The sequence below is a fragment of the Procambarus clarkii genome, chromosome 72 (genome assembly GCF_040958095.1).
Source record: "Procambarus clarkii isolate CNS0578487 chromosome 72, FALCON_Pclarkii_2.0, whole genome shotgun sequence".
NCBI lineage: Eukaryota > Metazoa > Arthropoda > Malacostraca > Decapoda > Cambaridae > Procambarus > Procambarus clarkii.
In genome coordinates this window covers 5,659,107-5,677,746 of record NC_091221.1, presented here as the reverse complement: position 1 = coordinate 5,677,746, position 18,640 = coordinate 5,659,107, and the positions used below count along the sequence as shown (strand labels likewise).

Below are 18,640 nucleotides of genomic sequence, written 5' to 3'. Positions count from 1 at the left end.
CGGGCCGGGCTTGGGGAGTAGAACAACTCCCAGAACCCCATCAACCAGGTATATGTGGGCCTGCGGGCCGCTCCAAGCAACAGCCTGGTGGACCAAACTCTCACAAGTCAAGCCTGGCCTCGGGCCGGGCTTGGGGAGTAGAACAACTCCCAGAACCCCATCAACCAGGTATATGTGGGCCTGCGGGCCGCTCCAAGCAACAGCCTGGTGGACCAAACTCTCACAAGTCAAGCCTGGCCTCGGGCCGGGCTTGGGGAGTAGAAGAACTCCCAGAACCCCATCAACCAGGTATCAACCAGGTATCAACCAGGTATCAACCAGGTATCAAGCAGGTATCAAGCAGGGGAACACGTGATAATAATCCAGCACTTTAAACACAGCTTAATCAGATTGTGATGCACTCGCTCACAATCTGTGAAGAACAAGCGATTGTGTCGCTTCCTCCACTCGCTTCATACAATCAATCAGTCAATCAATGCCCCAGCTGTTAGGGGCGCCTGACAGCTGGGTGGACAGCGCTTCAGGTTCGTAGTCCTGATGTTCCCGGTTCGATCCCCGGTGGAGGCGGAGACAAATGGGCAAAATGTTTCTTTCACCCGATGCGCCTGTTCAGCTAGCAGTAAATAGGTACCTGGGAGTTAGACAGATGCTACGGGCTGCTTCCTGGGGGTATGTAACAAAAAGGAGGCATGGTTGAGGACCGGGCCGCAGGGACGCTAAGCCCCGGAAGCACCTCAAGGTAACCTCAAGGTAAGGTACCCTCTTATCTCTCCTAGTCTTAGTGTGACCTTCTTCTACTTCCCCCTTTATGTTTTCGGTATGCTGTCATCCTCCCCTGTTATCTCTTTATCTTAGAAATCCATCTGGTCACCATTTGGTCCGGGAGACATCTCCCGTCACGCAGGGTACAGTCGCACCTCCACAGATCTCCAGTATCAGCTCTTGATACTGGTAATGGCTCAAAAGGGCCACCACTTACGGGCTATTCATGCCCGTGCCACCTTTTGGGTGGCTTAATCTTCATCAATCATCTTAGAAATCCTCACCAGGATAAGGTCAAACACGGTTGTCTAACAGACTACATTTATTACAAACACTAAAGAACAACCTGGTATTATCAGGTAATGGTTCTACAAAATAAGATCACACTTCCAAAAGTTCAGTAAACAATCTAATTGTCCCCTGCTAGACTGCTGCCTGCTCCTCTTCAGGGGCCAGATTCACAAAGAAGTTACGCAAACACTTACGACCCTTTACATCTTTTCTCAATCTTTGGCGGCTTTGTTTACAATTATTAAACAGTTAATGAGCTCCGAAGCACCAGGAGGCTGTTTATAACAGTAACAACAGTTGATTGGCAAGTTTTCATGCTTGTAAACTGTTTAATAAATGTAACCAAAGCTGTCAAAGATTGAGGAAAGATGTACGTGTTCGTAAGTACCTGCGTAACTGCTTCGTGAATCTGGCCCCAGCAACCAACTGTGCCTCAGTCACCTGGCCGTCTGAGCTAGGCTTTGTACATGTATTTGAACACCATAACTACAGGAATCCATCCACCTCTCAAATATATAATGTTGCCCTCACCACCTTATATGTATCTACCCTCTGTACCTCAGCTACTCTCGCTACACAACAAGTCTCCTCTATGGTGACTGATCTTCCTGGGAAGCACTTCTCGGACCATCCATCAGCGGGTCCTCATATTAAGATCCTTTTGCAGCTTCGATATTCCCAATTAGCAGTCCCCTTTGCGAAGTGGTAACACACCCGCCTAGCGTTTCGCAAGCGCTTTGGCCTGGGTTCGTATCCTGGCCGGGGAGGTTTTACCGGGCGTCAATCCTTAACTGTAGCCTCTGTTTACCCAACAGTAAAACAGGTAACTGCTTGTTAAACGAAACGGGTCGTATAGCCGGTCGGCCGAGCGGACAGCACGCTGGACTTATGATCCTGTGGTCCCGGGTTCGATCCCGGGCGCCGGCGAGAAACGATGGGCAGAGTTTCTTTCATCCTGATGCCCCTTTTACCTAGCAGTAAATAGGTACCTGGGTGTTAGTCAGCTGTCACGGGGTGCTTCCTGGGGGTGGAGGCCTGGGCGAGGACCGGGCCGTGGGGACACTAAAGCCCCGAAATCATCTCAAGATAACCACGTCCATCGTACATGAACAGCAAAATATAGAGACAGCGAGGCTCGTCGCACGACGGCCAAATATGGCGCCCTGCTAAGTCGCCCACACAACTTCTGTTTGACTGCCACTAATCACCTCCTCTCAATGTTGACTTGCGTGTGAAGGGTCAGGGCACAGGTGCCAATCAGGTCCACCTGCCCACACAATCCTCTTCAAGGATTCACACACTGTGGTTCCCCCTGGGTCGCCCCTACTCGTTGTCACTATTTAAGAGATATGTCACCAATCGCCCTTGAGGTTATCTTATATCTTGAAATGAGTTCGGGGCTTAGTGTCCCCGCGGCCCGGTCGTCGACCAGGCCTCCTGGTTGCTGGACTGATCAACCAGGCTGTTAGACGCGGCTGCTCGCAGCCTGTGGAGTGGACCTACATCATGAAACTACATGGGGGTTCATAACACTGTACAGTGTGTGGTGAACACGTGTCACTATACAGTGTGTGGTGAACACGTGTCACTGTACAGTGTGTGGTGAACACGTGTCACTGTGCAGTGTGTGGTGAACACGTGTCACTGTACAGTGTGTGGTGAACACGTGTCACTGTACAGTGTGTGGTGAACACGTGTCACTGTACAGTGTGTGGTGAACACGTGTCACTGTACAGTGTGTGGTGAACACGTGTCACTGTACAGTGTGTGGTGAACATGTGTCACTGTACAGTGTGTGGTGAACACGTGTCACTGTACAGTGTGTGGTGAACACGTGTCACTGTACAGTGTGTGGTGAACACGTATCACTGTACAGTGTATGGTGAACACGTGTCACTATACAGTGTGTGGTGAACACGTGTCACTGTACAGTGTATGGTGAACAAGTGTCACTGTACAGTGTGTGGTGAACACGTGTCACTGTACAGTGTGTGGTGAACACGTGTCACTGTACAGTGTATGGTGAACACGTGTCACTATACAGTGTGTGGTGAACACGTGTCACTGTACAGTGTATGGTGAACACGTGTCACTATACAGTGTGTGGTGAACACGTGTCACTGTACAGTGTATGGTGAACAAGTGTCACTGTACAGTGTGTGGTGAACACGTGTCACTGTACAGTGTGTGGTGAACACGTGTCACTGTACAGTGTGTGGTGAACACGTGTCACTGTACAGTGTATGGTGAACACGTGTCACTGTACAGTGTGTGGTGAACACGTGTCACTGTACAGTGTGTGGTGAACACGTATCACTGTACAGTGTGTGGTGAACAAGTGTCACTGTACAGTGTATGGTGAACATGTGTCACTGTACAGTGTGTGGTGAACATGTGTCACTGTACAGTGTGTGGTGAACACGTGTCACTGTACAGTGTGTGGTGAACACGTGTCACTGTACAGTGTGTGGTGAACATGTGTCACTGTACAGTGTGTGGTGAACACGTGTCACTGTACAGTGTATGGTGAACAAGTGTCACTATACATGGTGTTGGTGTCCTGGGCAACAGAGACAGGCCGTTTGTCACGGTGACGGATGACAGGTGTTGGGGCGTGTATTAGCGTGACAGGTGATGGAGAGAGGGTGACGTGTACCAGAGCGCCTGCCACCACACACACCCCGTCACGGTGACTGTGTGCCCACTCGCTCATCCGTCATATCATCCATCACTATGTTTACCCTGCGCTCCCACCTGTTGTACGGGTCACCCCTGACCTTACTGAATGTCCCATCTGTTGTGCGGGTCACTCCTGACCTTACTGAGTTCCCCACATGTTGTGCGGGTAACTCCTGACCTTACTGAGTGTCCCACCTGTTGTACGGGTCACTCCTGACCTTACTGAGTTCCCCACCTGTTGTGCGGGTAACTCCTGACCTTACTGAGTGTCCCATCTGTTGTACGGGTCACTCCTGACCTTACTGAGTTCCCCACCTGTTGTGCGGGTCACTCCTGACCTTACTGAGTGTCCCATCTGTTGTACGGGTCACTCCTGACCTTAGTGAGTTCCCCACCTGTTGTGCGGGTCACTCCTGACCTTACTGAGTGTCGCACCTGTTGTACGGGTCACTCCTGACCTTACTGAATGTCGCACCTGTTGTACGGGTCACCCCCTGACCTTACTGGGTGTCCCATCTGTTGTACGGGTCACCCCCTGACCTTACTGGGTGTCCCATCTGTTGTACGGGTCACCCCCTGACCTTACTGAATTCCCCACCTGTTGTGCGGGTCACTCCTGACCTTACTGAATGTCCCACCTGTTGTACGGGTCACCCGTGACCTTACTGAGTGTCCCACCTGTTGTACGGATCACCCCCTGACCTTACTGGGTGTCGCACCTGTTGTACGGGTCACTCTGACCTTACTGAGTGTCGCACCTGTTGTACGGGTCACTCTGACCTTACTGAATGTCCCACCTGTTGTACGGGTCACCCCTGACCTTACTGAATGTCCCACCTGTTGTACGGGTCACTCTGACCTTACTGAGTGTCGCACCTGTTGTACGGGTCACCCCCTGACCTTACTGAATGTCCCACCTGTTGTACGGGTCACCCCCTGACCTTACTGAATGTCCCACCTGTTGTACGGATCACCCCTGACCTTACTGAGTGTCCCACCTGTTGTACGGATCACCCCTGACCTTACTGGGTGTCGCACCTGTTGTACGGATCACCCCTGACCTTACTGGGTGTCCCACCTGTTGTACGGGTCACCCCTGACCTTACTGGGTGTCGCACCTGTTGTACGGGTCACTCTGACCTTACTGAATGTCCCACCTGTTGTACGGGTCACCCCTGACCTTACTGGGTGTCGCACCTGTTGTACGGATCACCCCTGACCTTACTGGGTGTCGCACCTGTTGTACAGGTCACTCTGACCTTACTGAATGTCCCACCTGTTGTACGGATCACCCCTGACCTTACTGGGTGTCGCACCTGTTGTACGGGTCACCCGTGACCTTACTGAGTGTCCCACCTGTTGTACGGGTCACCCCTGACCTTACTGGGTGTCCCACCTGTTGTACGGGTCACCCGTGACCTTACTGAGTGTCCCACCTGTTGTACGGGTCACCCTGACCTTACTGGGTGTCCCACCTGTTGTACGGGTCACCCGTGACCTTACTGAGTGTCCCACCTGTTGTACGGGTCACCCTGACCTTACTGAGTGTCCCACCTGTTGTACGGGTCACCCTGACCTTACTGAGTGTCCCACCTGTTGTACGGGTCACCCCTGACCTTACTGAGTGTCCCACCTGTTGTACGGGTCACCCCTGACCTTATTGACCCTTTTGTAACATAACTAAGAAAGAAGAAAAAGATGCAAGTTTAAACGAAAGCAGCTTCTATAAGCCTCTTCAGCTTCACAGCTTCAGAAAACAGCTTCTTCTAAAAACTTCTATAAGCTAAGAAACTAAGTCACAGACGTGTGTCTTTGAGTCACGGGACACTAAGGAAGGCTACGGCTAGATCTTGAAGAGTTCGAACTAAAGCTTCAAGAATCAGTAAAAATCGAGGCGAAAGAGAGCAAGAAGCCATTAGTAAAGTTAAGAAGGGTCAAAAGATATTTATTCTCAAGGGGCTCAAAGTCTTGAGCCCCTTGTGCTTACATTTGGAGACACCGAAGACTACACAACACAAGTTTTGAGTCTACATCACACTGTACAGTGTAGATTTAAAGCAGGGCGCTCCTGCCTCTCCCAGCAACCCGTCCTCTTAAAAATAACGTCACTTTTGGCTGGTATGCGCGGCGCTATGGCCAAATTTGGACGTAATTTGAAATGAAATCGACTCACAAAAGTGACGTACTGTTCCGTTTTCTGTTTGAGTCGTCCGGCTTACTCGGCAAGCTTAGAAGAGGAAACTTTTCTTTAACGTTTTTCATAACGTTTTGAAACTTTATGAGAATTTCCTGCCCACCTAACCTATCAGAGGACCCTTAACTTACTGTTGTTGAAAAAACAAATCCCAAATTTATTTTCATTTTCAAATTACGTCCATATTCGGCCATACGGACAAACGGCCAAAAGCGACGTTCTTTTTAAGAGGACAGGATGCTCCCAAGGGCTTCGATGTGGACTTCGATGATATGGAAGACAGGAGAAACTCTTATATACAGACTTCGCGCAAACTTTCAAGAATTATGACCGTGGTGACCGGGGAGCCGGTCGGACGAGCGGACAGCACGCTGTGCTTGGGATCCTGTGGTCCCGGGTTCAATCCCGGGCGCCGGCGAGAAACAATGGGCAGAGTTTCTTTCATCCTATGCCCCTGTTACCTAGCAGTAAAATAGGTACCTGGGTGTTAGCTGTCACGGGCTGCTTCCTAGGGGTGGAGGCCTGGTCGAGGACCGGGCCGTGGGGACGCTAAGCCCCGGAAGCACCTCAAGGTAACGGACGCAGGTTCGAAACCTCGTCACGGCCCTTGTGGATTTGTTCATTTGATGCATCAGGTTAGTGTGATCTCTGTGTGTAACAAACACCAGCTCTTCACTGCTTTAAAAACTAAGAAATAAAGACAGGAGCCACATCAAACGCTCACTCGAGGTAAACTCAACCCCTTCAGTGTGCCACGAAATAGAAAGTGCAGTTGGTGTTACCGTAGAGTTTAACGGTGTAAAAAGTAAACTTTGTACACCCTTTGAGTTGGGTACACCCCAGGGTGGAGTGCTAAGTCCCACACTGTTCAATGTTCTGATGCATAAATTAACAATTGATATTCCTACACTACCTGACGAAGCCGTCATTTGTTATGCCGATGATATATGCATTGTTGCAAATTCCCCAACTAGACTGCAAGCTCTACTTGATTCATTCACTGCTAAAAGCATTGAATGTGGTCTTGTTATCTCTATAACTAAATCCAGAGTTCTCCATCCCAAAGAGAACACTCATATCCCTATAACTTTCAAGGTCAACAACCAGAACATTGAGACGTGTAGGCAGCACAAATACCTTGGAGTTGGTATTAACAGTGACATTGTAAATGAACTACTCCGTAGGTTAAAAGAAAGACTAAAACCATTGAGAACACTTACTGGTAAGAATATTGGTATCAATATTAAATATGCTAGAATATTCTATATGATGTTCGTTAGATCTCTCGTTGATTATAATGCTCTGCACTTAATTAATTTCCCCTCCTCTGTGTTGGACAAACTTGAAGAAGTACAGAATGAGGCCATGAGGATAATTCTTGGTGCTCCAAGATGCACAAGAATCATCAACATGAGGGAAGAACTGAAGCTTCCAACCATACTAGAGAGAATAATGCAAGTCAACACCACCTTATCCTGATCCCTTCAAGTGCTATATAGTCGTGATGGCTTGTCAGGGATCAGGGGAATCTCTTTTCCCCTGACAATTTCCTCTAGAGTTCGTGATGATATGCTCACAATGCTCCCATAGTTTGTTAGTGCCGACTACTGGTCCCTTGCTGCTGTCTCTCTTGCCATCCTGTGTGATGGGGACTTTTAGCATCTTGTATCCAGACACATATTGTAATCCTATATAGAATCTAGCGTAGCTGCATAACACGATTAATATTTTCTCTATGGTCATGTATTGGAGGAGGATAGGAGTAGTGGTGGTGTAGTGTGTGGGGGCTGGAGTAGTGGTGGTGTAGTGTGTGGGGGCTGGAGTAGTGGTGTAGTGTGTGGGGGCTGGAGTAGTGGTGGTGTAGTGTGTGGGGGCTGGAGTAGTGGTGGTGTAGTGTGTAGGGCTGGAGTAGTGGTGGTGTAGTGTGTGGGGGCTGGAGTAGTGGTGGTGTAGTGTGTGGGGGCTGGAGTAGTGGTGGTGTAGTGTGTAGGGCTGGAGTAGTGGTGGTGTAGTGTGTGAGGGCTGGAGTAGTGGTGGTGTAGTGTGTGGGGGCTGGAGTAGTGGTGGTGTAGTGTGTGGGGGCTGGAGTAGTGGTGGTGTAGTGTGTGGGGGCTGGAGTAGTGGTGGTGTAGTGTGTGGGGGCTGGAGTAGTGGTGGTGTAGTGTGTGGGGGCTGGAGTAGTGGTGGTGTAGTGTGTGGGGGCTGGAGTAGTGGTGGTGTAGTGTGTGGGGGCTGGAGTAGTGGTGTAGTGTGTGGGGGCTGGAGTAGTGGTGTAGTGTGTGGGGGCTGGAGTAGTGGTGGTGTAGTGTGTAGGGCTGGAGTAGTGGTGGTGTAGTGTGTGGGGGCTGGAGTAGTGGTGGTGTAGTGTGTGGGGGCTGGAGTAGTAGTGGTGTAGTGTGTGGGGGCTGGAGTAGTGGTGGTGTAGTGTGTGGGGGCTGGAGTAGTGGAGGTGTAGTGTGTGGGGGCTGGAGTAGTGGTGGTGTAGTGTGTGGGGGCTGGAGTAGTAGTGGTGTAGTGTGTGGGGGCTGGAGTAGTGGTGGTGTAGTGTGTGGGGGCTGGAGTAGTGGTGGTGTACTGTGTGGGGGCTGGAGTAGTGGTGGTGTAGTGTGTGGGGGCTGGAGTAGTGGTGGTGTAGTGTGTGGGGGCTGGAGTAGTAGTGGTGTAGTGTGTGGGGGCTGGAGTAGTGGTGGTGTAGTGTGTAGGGCTGGAGTAGTGGTGGTGTAGTGTGTGTGGGGGCTGGAGTAGTGGTGGTGTAGTGTGTGGGGGCTGGAGTAGTGGTGGTGTAGTGTGTGGGGGCTGGAGTAGTGGTGGTGTAGTGTGTGGGGGCTGGAGTAGTGGTGTAGTGTGTGGGGGCTGGAGTAGTGGTGGTGTAGTGTGTGGGGGCTGGAGTAGTGGTGGTGTAGTGTGTGGGGGCTGGAGTAGTAGTGGTGTAGTGTGTGGGGGCTGGAGTAGTGGTGGTGTAGTGTGTGGGGGCTGGAGTAGTGGTGGTGTAGTGTGTGGGGGTGGAGTAGTGGTGGTGTAGTGTGTGGGGGCTGGAGTAGTGGTGGTGTAGTATGTGGGGGCTGGAGTAGTGGTGGTGTAGTGTGTGGGGGCTGGAGTAGTGGTGGTGTAGTGTGTGGGGGCTGGAGTAGTGGTGGTGTAGTGTGTGGGGGCTGGAGTAGTGGTGGTGTAGTGTGTGGGGGCTGGAGTAGTGGTGGTGTAGTGTGTGGGGGCTGGAGTAGTGGTGGTGTAGTGTGTGGGGGCTGGAGTAGTGGTGTAGTGTGTGGGGGCTGGAGTAGTGGTGTAGTGTGTGGGGGCTGGAGTAGTGGTGGTGTAGTGTGTAGGGCTGGAGTAGTGGTGGTGTAGTGTGTGGGGGCTGGAGTAGTGGTGGTGTAGTGTGTGGGGGCTGGAGTAGTAGTGGTGTAGTGTGTGGGGGCTGGAGTAGTGGTGGTGTAGTGTGTGGGGGCTGGAGTAGTGGAGGTGTAGTGTGTGGGGGCTGGAGTAGTGGTGGTGTAGTGTGTGGGGGCTGGAGTAGTAGTGGTGTAGTGTGTGGGGGCTGGAGTAGTGGTGGTGTACTGTGTGGGGGCTGGAGTAGTGGTGGTGTAGTGTGTGGGGGCTGGAGTAGTGGTGGTGTAGTGTGTGGGGGCTGGAGTAGTAGTGGTGTAGTGTGTGGGGGCTGGAGTAGTGGTGGTGTAGTGTGTAGGGCTGGAGTAGTGGTGGTGTAGTGTGTGGGGGCTGGAGTAGTGGTGGTGTAGTGTGTGGGGGCTGGAGTAGTGGTGGTGTAGTGTGTGGGGGCTGGAGTAGTGGTGGTGTAGTGTGTGGGGGCTGGAGTAGTGGTGGTGTAGTGTGTGGGGGGCCGGAGTTGGCGGGTCTTTGTTAGCCTGGCCTTAGTGTCATATGACACCTCACCAGCCGCCCCTCTACACCACCGGAGCTGCCAACCTTCCCCATCTATACGAGGGATAAAGTACCACTAACAAACAGGATTAGAAACAAATGTTACATAAGAGGAAGTCGGGAAGGTATGAGGGGAAACTGGATAACTGGAGGCCTGGTCGACGACCGGGCCGCGGGGTCACTAAGCCCCGAAATCACTTAAGGTATCACAGAAGCATCAGAACCTTATATTTGAACACGGATCCTTCTTCAAGCGGCAGCAGATAAGCTGATAAAACCATTGATATTGGTCCTCAGCATCTCTGTAGAAAAAGGTAGAATTATAAAGGAATGGAAAACAATTGTAGAAATACTCAAGAGAGGGGTAGAGGCAGGAGCCCATGAACTACAGACCAGCTTCACAAGCATACCCTGTAATTTCACAATCTTCTAATGCGGCTTAGTTTATCGCAACCCGTTCTCGCACTTTCGTATAGTCAATATTGACTTATTAAATACGTGCATATGTGACATACTAAACATACTAGTTTACCTTGAAAAGCTTCATAGAAAACACCGACCTTACCTAACCTTCTTAGTATGTTAAGATAAGCATCTTATTGCTTCGTAATTACAATTATTACTTAACCTATTATAGGTATAGGTTACCTATTATAGGTATGCTATGTTAAGATAAGCATCTTATTGCTTCGTAATTACAATTATTACTTAACCTATTTTAGGTATAGGTTACCTATTATAGGTATAGGTTAAGTAATAATTGTAATTACGAAGCAATAAGATGCTTATCTTAACCTACTAAGAAGGTTAGGTAAGGTCGGTGTTTTCTATGACGCTTTTCAAGGTAAACTAGTATGTTACATATGCACGTATTTAATAAGTCAATATTAACTATACGAAAGTGCGAGAACGGGTTGCATATACATGTCCAACCTACGCTTGAAACAATCGAGGGACCCCCACCTCCACCACGTTACGCGGTAATTGGTTCCACAAATCAACAACCCTGTTACCGAACCAGTATTTACCCAAGTCTTTCCTAAATATATATGATTCTTGTCTCCTTTATTTACCTGTATCATGATTCTTGTCTCAATAAACTTGAACTTGAACTAAGGTAGTGAAGGCTAAGCGTAGCTCGCTCGGGGTATAGCCTCACTAACCCTTTGTCCTGGTGATGGCATTTGGTTAGTCCACGACGGTGTGTACGACCATTGACGTCTGGAGAGTGGGTGAGGTGGTCGTGTTCGCGTATGGTGAGAGCGTAGTGAATGGTGAGCACTGGTGAATGGTGAGCACTGGTGAATGGTGAGCACTGGTGAATGGTGAGCACTGGTGAATGGTGAGCACTGGTGAATGGTGAGCACTGGTGAATGGTGAGCACTGGTGAATGGTGAGCACTGGTGAATGGTGAGCACTGGTGAATGGTGAACACTGGTGAATGGTGAGCACTGGTGAATGGTGAGCACTGGTGAATGGTGAGCACTGGTGAATGGTGAACACTGGTGAATGGTGAGCACTGGTGAATGGTGAGCACTGGTGAATGGTGAGCACTGGTGAATGCGTCACATGGCATACAAGGGCTATAGTCGCGTGCCACAGACCGTACTCGCAGGCTGGCGTGACCTGTCGCACAGAAACAGGTCAGGGTCACCAGGGGCCAGATTCACGAAGCAGTTACGCAAGCACTTACGAACGTATACATCTTTCCTCAATCTTTGACGGCATTGTTTACATATATTAAACAGTTTACAAGCACGAAAACTTGCCAATCAACTGTTGTTATTGTTATAAACAGCCTCCTGGTGCTTCGGAGCTCATTAACTGTTTAATAATTGTAAACAAAGCCGCCAAAGATTGAGAAAAGATGTACAGGTTCGTAAGTGCTTGCGTAAGTGCTTTCGTGAATCTGGCCCCAGGTCCCTGCGCTCTCCCACTGTTAACTCCTTTGTTTTATTTCTTGGTGTAGGGTCAGCTTGGTGCGGGGAATCCATTGAGTGCGTGAAGAAGGGGGGGCAGAAGGGTGTGGTATGCGCTGCGGTGCGGGCAGGTAGCGGTAAGAATGGCGAGGCCATGTACGCATAGACGCCGCCACCACCTGCCCCCCCTCTACACATTTTCCTCCCAGCTCTTCACGCTCCTCCTCTAGTAACTATGGGTTTATATGGAGGCTGGGCATGGGTGTAGGGAGGAGTGTGTATACTGCAGTAGGTGTATGGTGGGTGTTGTGCACGCATAGAGTTGCGTGTTGTGAGAGATGTGTGGTCGTGCGTCCGGCAGCGGCGTGGGGAGGCGAGGCTCGCCCTCCGCCCCCGGCGTCGCATACCTCCGCGCCTGGGCACCTACACTACGCTTCTACACCCCACCTTTTCCTCACTACTCCTTCCTACACCTCATTATCCATCACCCCCGCTCATTAGAATGAGAGATAATGCAGTGAGAATGCAGCATGTGGCGTGCATGTGAGGTGCGGGTAGTTGCGGGGAGGTGGGTGAGGGCGGGAGGGGGTGTTGCGGGTGGCCGCAGGCGGTGAGTGTGGCGGCAGGCGGCAGTCTTCACCAAGCCCCGACACTGAACGATTGTGCATGTACCAACACAGTATCACACTCAGATAATGCTGATTTACACCTGTATTTTGCCTCGCTGAGCAAATCGTAGAGATTAAATGTGTGATGTATAAAGAATTATGAGTGCAGGTGGCGTGAGTGACGCCACCCCCATGCCCCGAGTGCCTCGCTACAAGGTGCACTCTGAAGGCCAAACACCTGTGTACTCAGCGTGTACGCAAGTTTACCCGGCGTGTTAAAAAGATCAAAGTGGACTGTACTGTGTAGTGGAGGAAGAGACCAAGTGGTTAGTGTCGTGGAGATGGGGCAGGAGAGTAGAGGAGAGTGTGTGTGTGTGTGTGGTTTTGGAGGGACAAGTGACATTAATATCAGTGTTTGGTGTGGTAGCGTGTGGAGGGGCAACGCCTCCTCCTCCTCCACCACCTCCAACTTTTCCTCGCCCAACCACCTTCGTTATTCACCCCCCCCCAACACATTATACACTCCAATGTTCACAGTTCCTATTCATGCTGACAACGATTTTTGGTTTCATTCACTGTCCGCGTTCTTCATTCACTGACGACCCCTCCTTATTCACTGACGATCCTCCTCGTTCACTGACGACCCCTCCTTATTCACTGACGACCCCTCCTTTTTCACTGACGATCCTCCTCGTTCACTGACGATCCTCCTCGTTCACTGACGACCCTCCTCGTTCACTGACGATCCTCCTCGTTCACTGACGATCCTCCTCGTTCACTGACGACCCCTCCTTATTCACTGACGACCCCTCCTTTTTCACTGACGATCCTCCTCGTTCACTGACGATCCTCCTCGTTCACTGACGACCCTCCTCGTTCACTGACGACCCTCCTCGTTCACTGACGATCCTCCTCGTTCACTGACGACCCTCCTCGTTCACTGACGACCCTCCTCGTTCACTGACGACCCTCCATGTGCGGTTTGATCTCTTGGCCCGGCTAGAGAGCGGGGCACGCTGGTGGACATGTGTGTGTCCAGTAGTGGGAGAGTGTACATAGTAGTGTTGGCAGGCCGAGCGATCATGTGGTGCAGGACCTTGGCCTTGAGGGTGGGAATGTGCGGGCGGTAAGTGTGTGTGTGTGTGTGTGTGTGTGTGTGTGTGTGTGTGTGTGTGTGTGTGTGTGTGTGTGTGTGTGTGTGTGTGTGTGTGTGTGTGTGTGTGTGTGTGTGTGTGTGTGTTCCCAGCACTATGGTTGTCAGTATATGCCGCTCACTCCCGCGGCTGGGGGTGCAACCAACTCATCCATGCCACACCATCCTTTTCCTCTTTATCCACCCGAACGCTGTCAAAAGCTTTGTCAAAGGTTTGTCTCTCGTGGTTCCGAAGGAGGACTTCTTGGTCCTCACGAACGTTTAGATTTATTTAACGCAAACGTGGCGTGAATTACAGCCTCTGAAGTCTCACCCATCTGGTCTTATTGTGGGTCACAGCAACAGTATTTTGTGACGTGATCTGTTTCTGTCTGTCTGAGGTTGAAGGCTAGACGCGTGGGCTAGTCTCACCAAACTTTGCAGGATGACTGGTTTGGGGGATGGTTATAGACTCATAGATGGGTCCGAGGTCGACCCCTATGCCCTCTTCGTTTCATGAAATGGCAGTTGAAACGGATTATGCAATCTCGCTATATTTCAGACTCCATTTTCACTAAAATTCATCCAGTATATTATTTTTAACATGATTAAATGAGACTGGTCCAGGACGGATCGAAACGTCGTCGTCCCTTCACTTTCTAGTGTGTGGTTTGGTCAACATGATTAAATGATAGTTTATCTTATGTAGGATTTATTAATGAAGATAGTGTCTAGGGAAGATGCAAACGCAAATAAAGTGGTGAAGGATAGAGAAGGTGTTGGATTGTACCTAGATTGAACCTACATATTGATTGAACATATAGATTGAACCTGAGAGTTCTTCAACTCCCCAAGCCCGGCTTCGGGCCAGGCTTGATTTGGGATAACATTGATCCAGCAGATGATTGACAGTTGATTGACAGAGTGGTGCAAGAACTGTGCCCTGAAGTACAGAGCCTTTCAGTGTACTTAGACTCGATTTTGTTTAACTGATTATTGCTCTATAAATTCTTTTTGACAGGAAATTGAATATTCATTGTCCTATTTTACCTGTTATCCCTATTGATCACATTTCGTGGGCTATCACTCCATGGTCACATTTATATAATGCCTTTCCAAAGTCTGTATATACAACATCGGCATTCTGTTTCTCTTTTATCGCTTCCGTGATTTTGTCAGGGGTTGAGTAATTGTGAAAGGCGTGATCTTCCCGGTCTAAAGCCATGTTGACCTGGGTTGTGGAGGTCCAACCCGTCCTCGACTCAAGTCCATTACATCCAGCGGTCGACCCCACAGACGCATTCTTAAATTTTAATATGCTGTTCATTCAAAATGGGAATTTTCTCAAGTATAAATTAATATTATAATATATTAGCATATTGTGCATATATAGGCATAGGTTAGGTTAGGTTAGGTGTTTAGGTTCTGTTGGCGATTATTTGTATTTGTAGTACGTGGGTGAAGCATTTATAGCGTTGTGATTCGATCAAAATTCGTCAGTGAAGCACTTGTTCCGGATATGTTCGAACGTCAGCAGTTGTGAGTCGTGTGTAAACCGTTTTTCATTCATAAACAGCTGGGGTTTGGCGGGTGGATGGAATCACTTTTGGATCTTTGTTTGGAGGACGGGCTGCTAAAGCCATGTTGACCTGGGTTGTGGAGGTCACTGTTTTCCATGAAACTGGAGCTCTGACTCCTGATCACTCGTTGAAAAATTCTTTAGGTGTGATGGTAGTGCAACTGGTCTATGATGTTTAGCCAATGCTTTGTTCCCTCCCTTTGTGCAGGGTGCACAACAACAGTAGGTTAAGGGTCCTCTGATAGGTTAGGTGGGCAGGAAATTCTAATAAAGTTTCAAAACGTTATGAAAAAGTTAATGGAAAGTTGCCTCTTCTAAGATTGCCGAGTAAGCCGGACGACTCAAACAGAAAACGGAACAGTACGTCACTTTTGTGAGTCGATTTCATTTCAAATTACGTCCAAATTTGGCCATAGCGCCGCGCATACTAGCCAAAAGTGACGTTATTTTTAAGAGGACTGGTTGGATGCAAGTGCTGCTTCCTTGCATCCTTGGGGGACGCGGTATCTTCCTTGTGTCCAGGCAGACTCTTCACGTATCCCTGTATCCAAATATCTTTCTCTTTCACGAAGAAGCTGTCCGGATCTTGTGCTGTCGTGTTGTTTGTTGTTGTTGTTAAAGATTCGCTACCTGGAACAACAGTTCCAAGTAGCACGGGCTATGGCGAGCCCGTAGGTACTAGTTTGGTGTTGTTTACTGCGGGTGCCTGCTTGATATGTGGTGCTAAACGTAGCCTCGTTCTGATCTTTTAGACTTTCAGTAATTTTCTTATCCTCTGTATATGAACTTTCACCTGTAAGTTTAATTCTAATATTGGTGTAAGTTTGTTTTTATTTTGATTTTGAATACGTGAAAACAAAAAAATTGATTGTTCCTTATATCTTGTATGGCTTGTTTTTGTTCCAATTGCATTTCTTTAGTCTGATATGATTTTTTATCCTCTGCTCTATTTCTTTAATCTCCTTGTTTAAATAATTTTTTCTTTGTTGGGACAGTCGTGTTTTATTGTTTCTTTGTTTTGTATGTCGTCTGGGTTTTCTTTCTAAACTTCTATTCTCTCTGACCTTTCGAAAAAAGAACATATTTCAAGCAGATTTATATGTTTCGGCAGTTTTTGTATTCCTGTCATGGGAGTTTTGTTAAGACGGGTTAAGAATGTTTGCAACTTCTATGTTTATTTGATCCCAGTCAGTCCGCACATGGAGACTCATAACCACCCTTATGTCCTCATGATGTCAGTTATCAGGTACTCGCCTGACACCGGGATACAATGTGACGCCCCCAACATAGCCGGTATTGACCTCAGAGGTCACCGTGGTATACTACCGTTCCTATCCCCGTCTGCTGTGTGCTGGGGTAGACCTGGGGCACCCTGACACCCCCCATCCTTCCTGGCTCCCTGACCAAGCTGACTGTGTTATCTCGCCACATATTTTACAAATTATATTTGTTATATAACAAGTTATATTTGTTATTTATAGGGTCGTGAAGCCAGGAAAAAAGGCTTTGTTTAGCCGGACTTTACAAGGACCTTTAAGTTAAATAAGTTTTTTAACTTTAATAAGTTCCTTATTGTTAAGTGTTGCAACCTTTTGGAAGAGTGCAGTGAATGTGTTGTGTGGTGGGAGAGTGGCACTAGAGTGGCACTAGAGTGGCACTGCGGGCGTGAGGTAGGGAGGCCCAGGGGAGCAGAGCAAGGCCACCACGCCCATTTACCCACTGAGCAAGGCAGTAGCCAGGGGCGTGTGTGTGTGTGTGGAGGTACTGGCAGGTGGGCGGCGGGGATTAGTGGGTGTGGGCGGCGGCGGGTGGACGGGGGGCGGGACGAGCATGGGGCGGGCGGGACGTGATGGTGTCGTGGCGTGTGTGCGGGTGGTGTAGTGGGGGACGCGGGCGGCGCCGTCAGCACTACCGCTACGAGGTGGTGTACCGCCGTGACGACTGTCTCTACTCCGGCCCTGACTACCTGGAGTCGCTCCCCGGGGGCCGCGCCTCGCTCAACCCCACCCACCACCACCCACACCACGCCCACTACCACCTCCGCCACCCGCACCACCACCCACCACCGCCACACCCACCGCCAATAGATACCCTCACCCGCCAGAACCGTGTCAACCACCTCCTGACTGCTCTCCACCACGCCCACACCCCGCGCCGCCCACCGCACGCCCACCGAACCGCTTGGGTGTCGTCTGGTCACCTGGGGTCTCCGCCCCCCAGGGCCGCGGCCCTCTCCCAGTGGCGCTCCGCCCCTCTGCTTCCCGCCAACTACCGCGACCCCAGCGTGTCGTCGCGGGACTTGAGCAGAGACACGTCGCGAGACATCAGCCTGGCGTCGAGCAGCGCCCACAGCACCAAGCCCCTGCTGGCCCCGGGTCCTGGCCACAGACCCCCGCCTCTCCTGGCCACGTCGGCCACTCCGTCACCCCGCAAGCCCCCGCCACACTCCCCCAGGACGCCCCTGTCGCCAGGCCCTCCGGGGTATCCTGGCGCCTTCACCTTCTCCCCGCTGCACAACCTCTCACTCGGTGAGTATAACAACCTGCACGCTGAACACCTCTGTCTCTACCACACCTGTTACACCTGTGTCGCCTACACCTGTGTCTCCTACACCTGTGTTGTCTTCCCCCTGAGTGGCGCTCACACTGTCTGTGGCCTATGTTAGCTAATTGTGTTTATGGTGAATGATATTTAGGTCTGGGGCTCTGTTGTAGGCCTACCTGGTGCTTCATGCATCCTGGTGCTTCACACATCCTGGTGCTTCATACATCCTGGTGCTTCATGCATCCTGGTGCTTCATACATCCTGGTGCTTCATGCATCCTGGTGCTTCACACATCCTGGTGCTTCATACATCCTGGTGCTTCACGCATCCTGGTGCTTCACGCATCCTGGTGCTTCACACATCCTGGTGCTTCATACATCCTGGTGCTTCTCACATCCTGGTGCTTCACGCATCCTGGTGCTTCACGCATCCTGGTGCTTCACACATCCTGGTGCTTCATACATCCTGGTGCTTCACACATCCTGGTGCTTCATACATCCTGGTGCTTCACACATCCTGGTGCTTCATACATCCTGGTGCTTCACACATCCTGGTGCTTCATACATCCTGGTGCTTCACACATCCTGGTGCTTCACACATCCTGGTGCTTCACACATCCTAGTGCTTCACACATCCTGGTGCTTCATACATCCTGGTGCTTCACACATCCTGGTGCTTCATACATCCTGGTGCTTCATACATCCTGGTGCTTCACACATCCTGGTGCTTCATACATCCTGGTGCTTCATACATCCTGGTGCTTCACACATCCTGGTGCTTCACACATCCTGGTGCTTCACACATCCTGGTGCTTCACACATCCTGGTGCTTCACGCATCCTGGTGCTTCACGCATCCTGGTGCTTCACGCATCCTGGTGCTTCACGCATCCTGGTGCTTCACGCATCCTGGTGCTTCACACATACTGGTGCTTCACGCATCCTGGTGCTTCACGCATCCTGGTGCTTCACGCATCCTGGGGCTTCACACATCCTGGGGCTTCACACATCCTGGGGCTTCACACATCCTGGTGCTTCACACATCCTGGTGCTTCACA

At 50.3% G+C, this 18,640-nt stretch overlaps 1 protein-coding gene across 3 annotated transcripts in view; it reads left to right on the top strand.

The window, feature by feature from the left end:
- The window catches only part of LOC123773736 (uncharacterized), a 437,688-nt gene that overhangs the window by 312,472 nt on the left and 106,576 nt on the right, over nt 1–18,640 (top strand). The window contains exon 1 of one of the 3 annotated variants that reach the window (XM_045767615.2): nt 16,860–17,568. The exons of the other annotated variants lie outside the window; for them this stretch is intronic. Coding sequence (XP_045623571.2) covers nt 16,890–17,568 — 679 coding nt within the window. The 5' untranslated portion in view covers nt 16,860–16,889. Of the gene's footprint in view, nt 1–16,859; nt 17,569–18,640 lie in introns of those variants that run through there. 3 annotated transcript variants of the gene reach the window in all.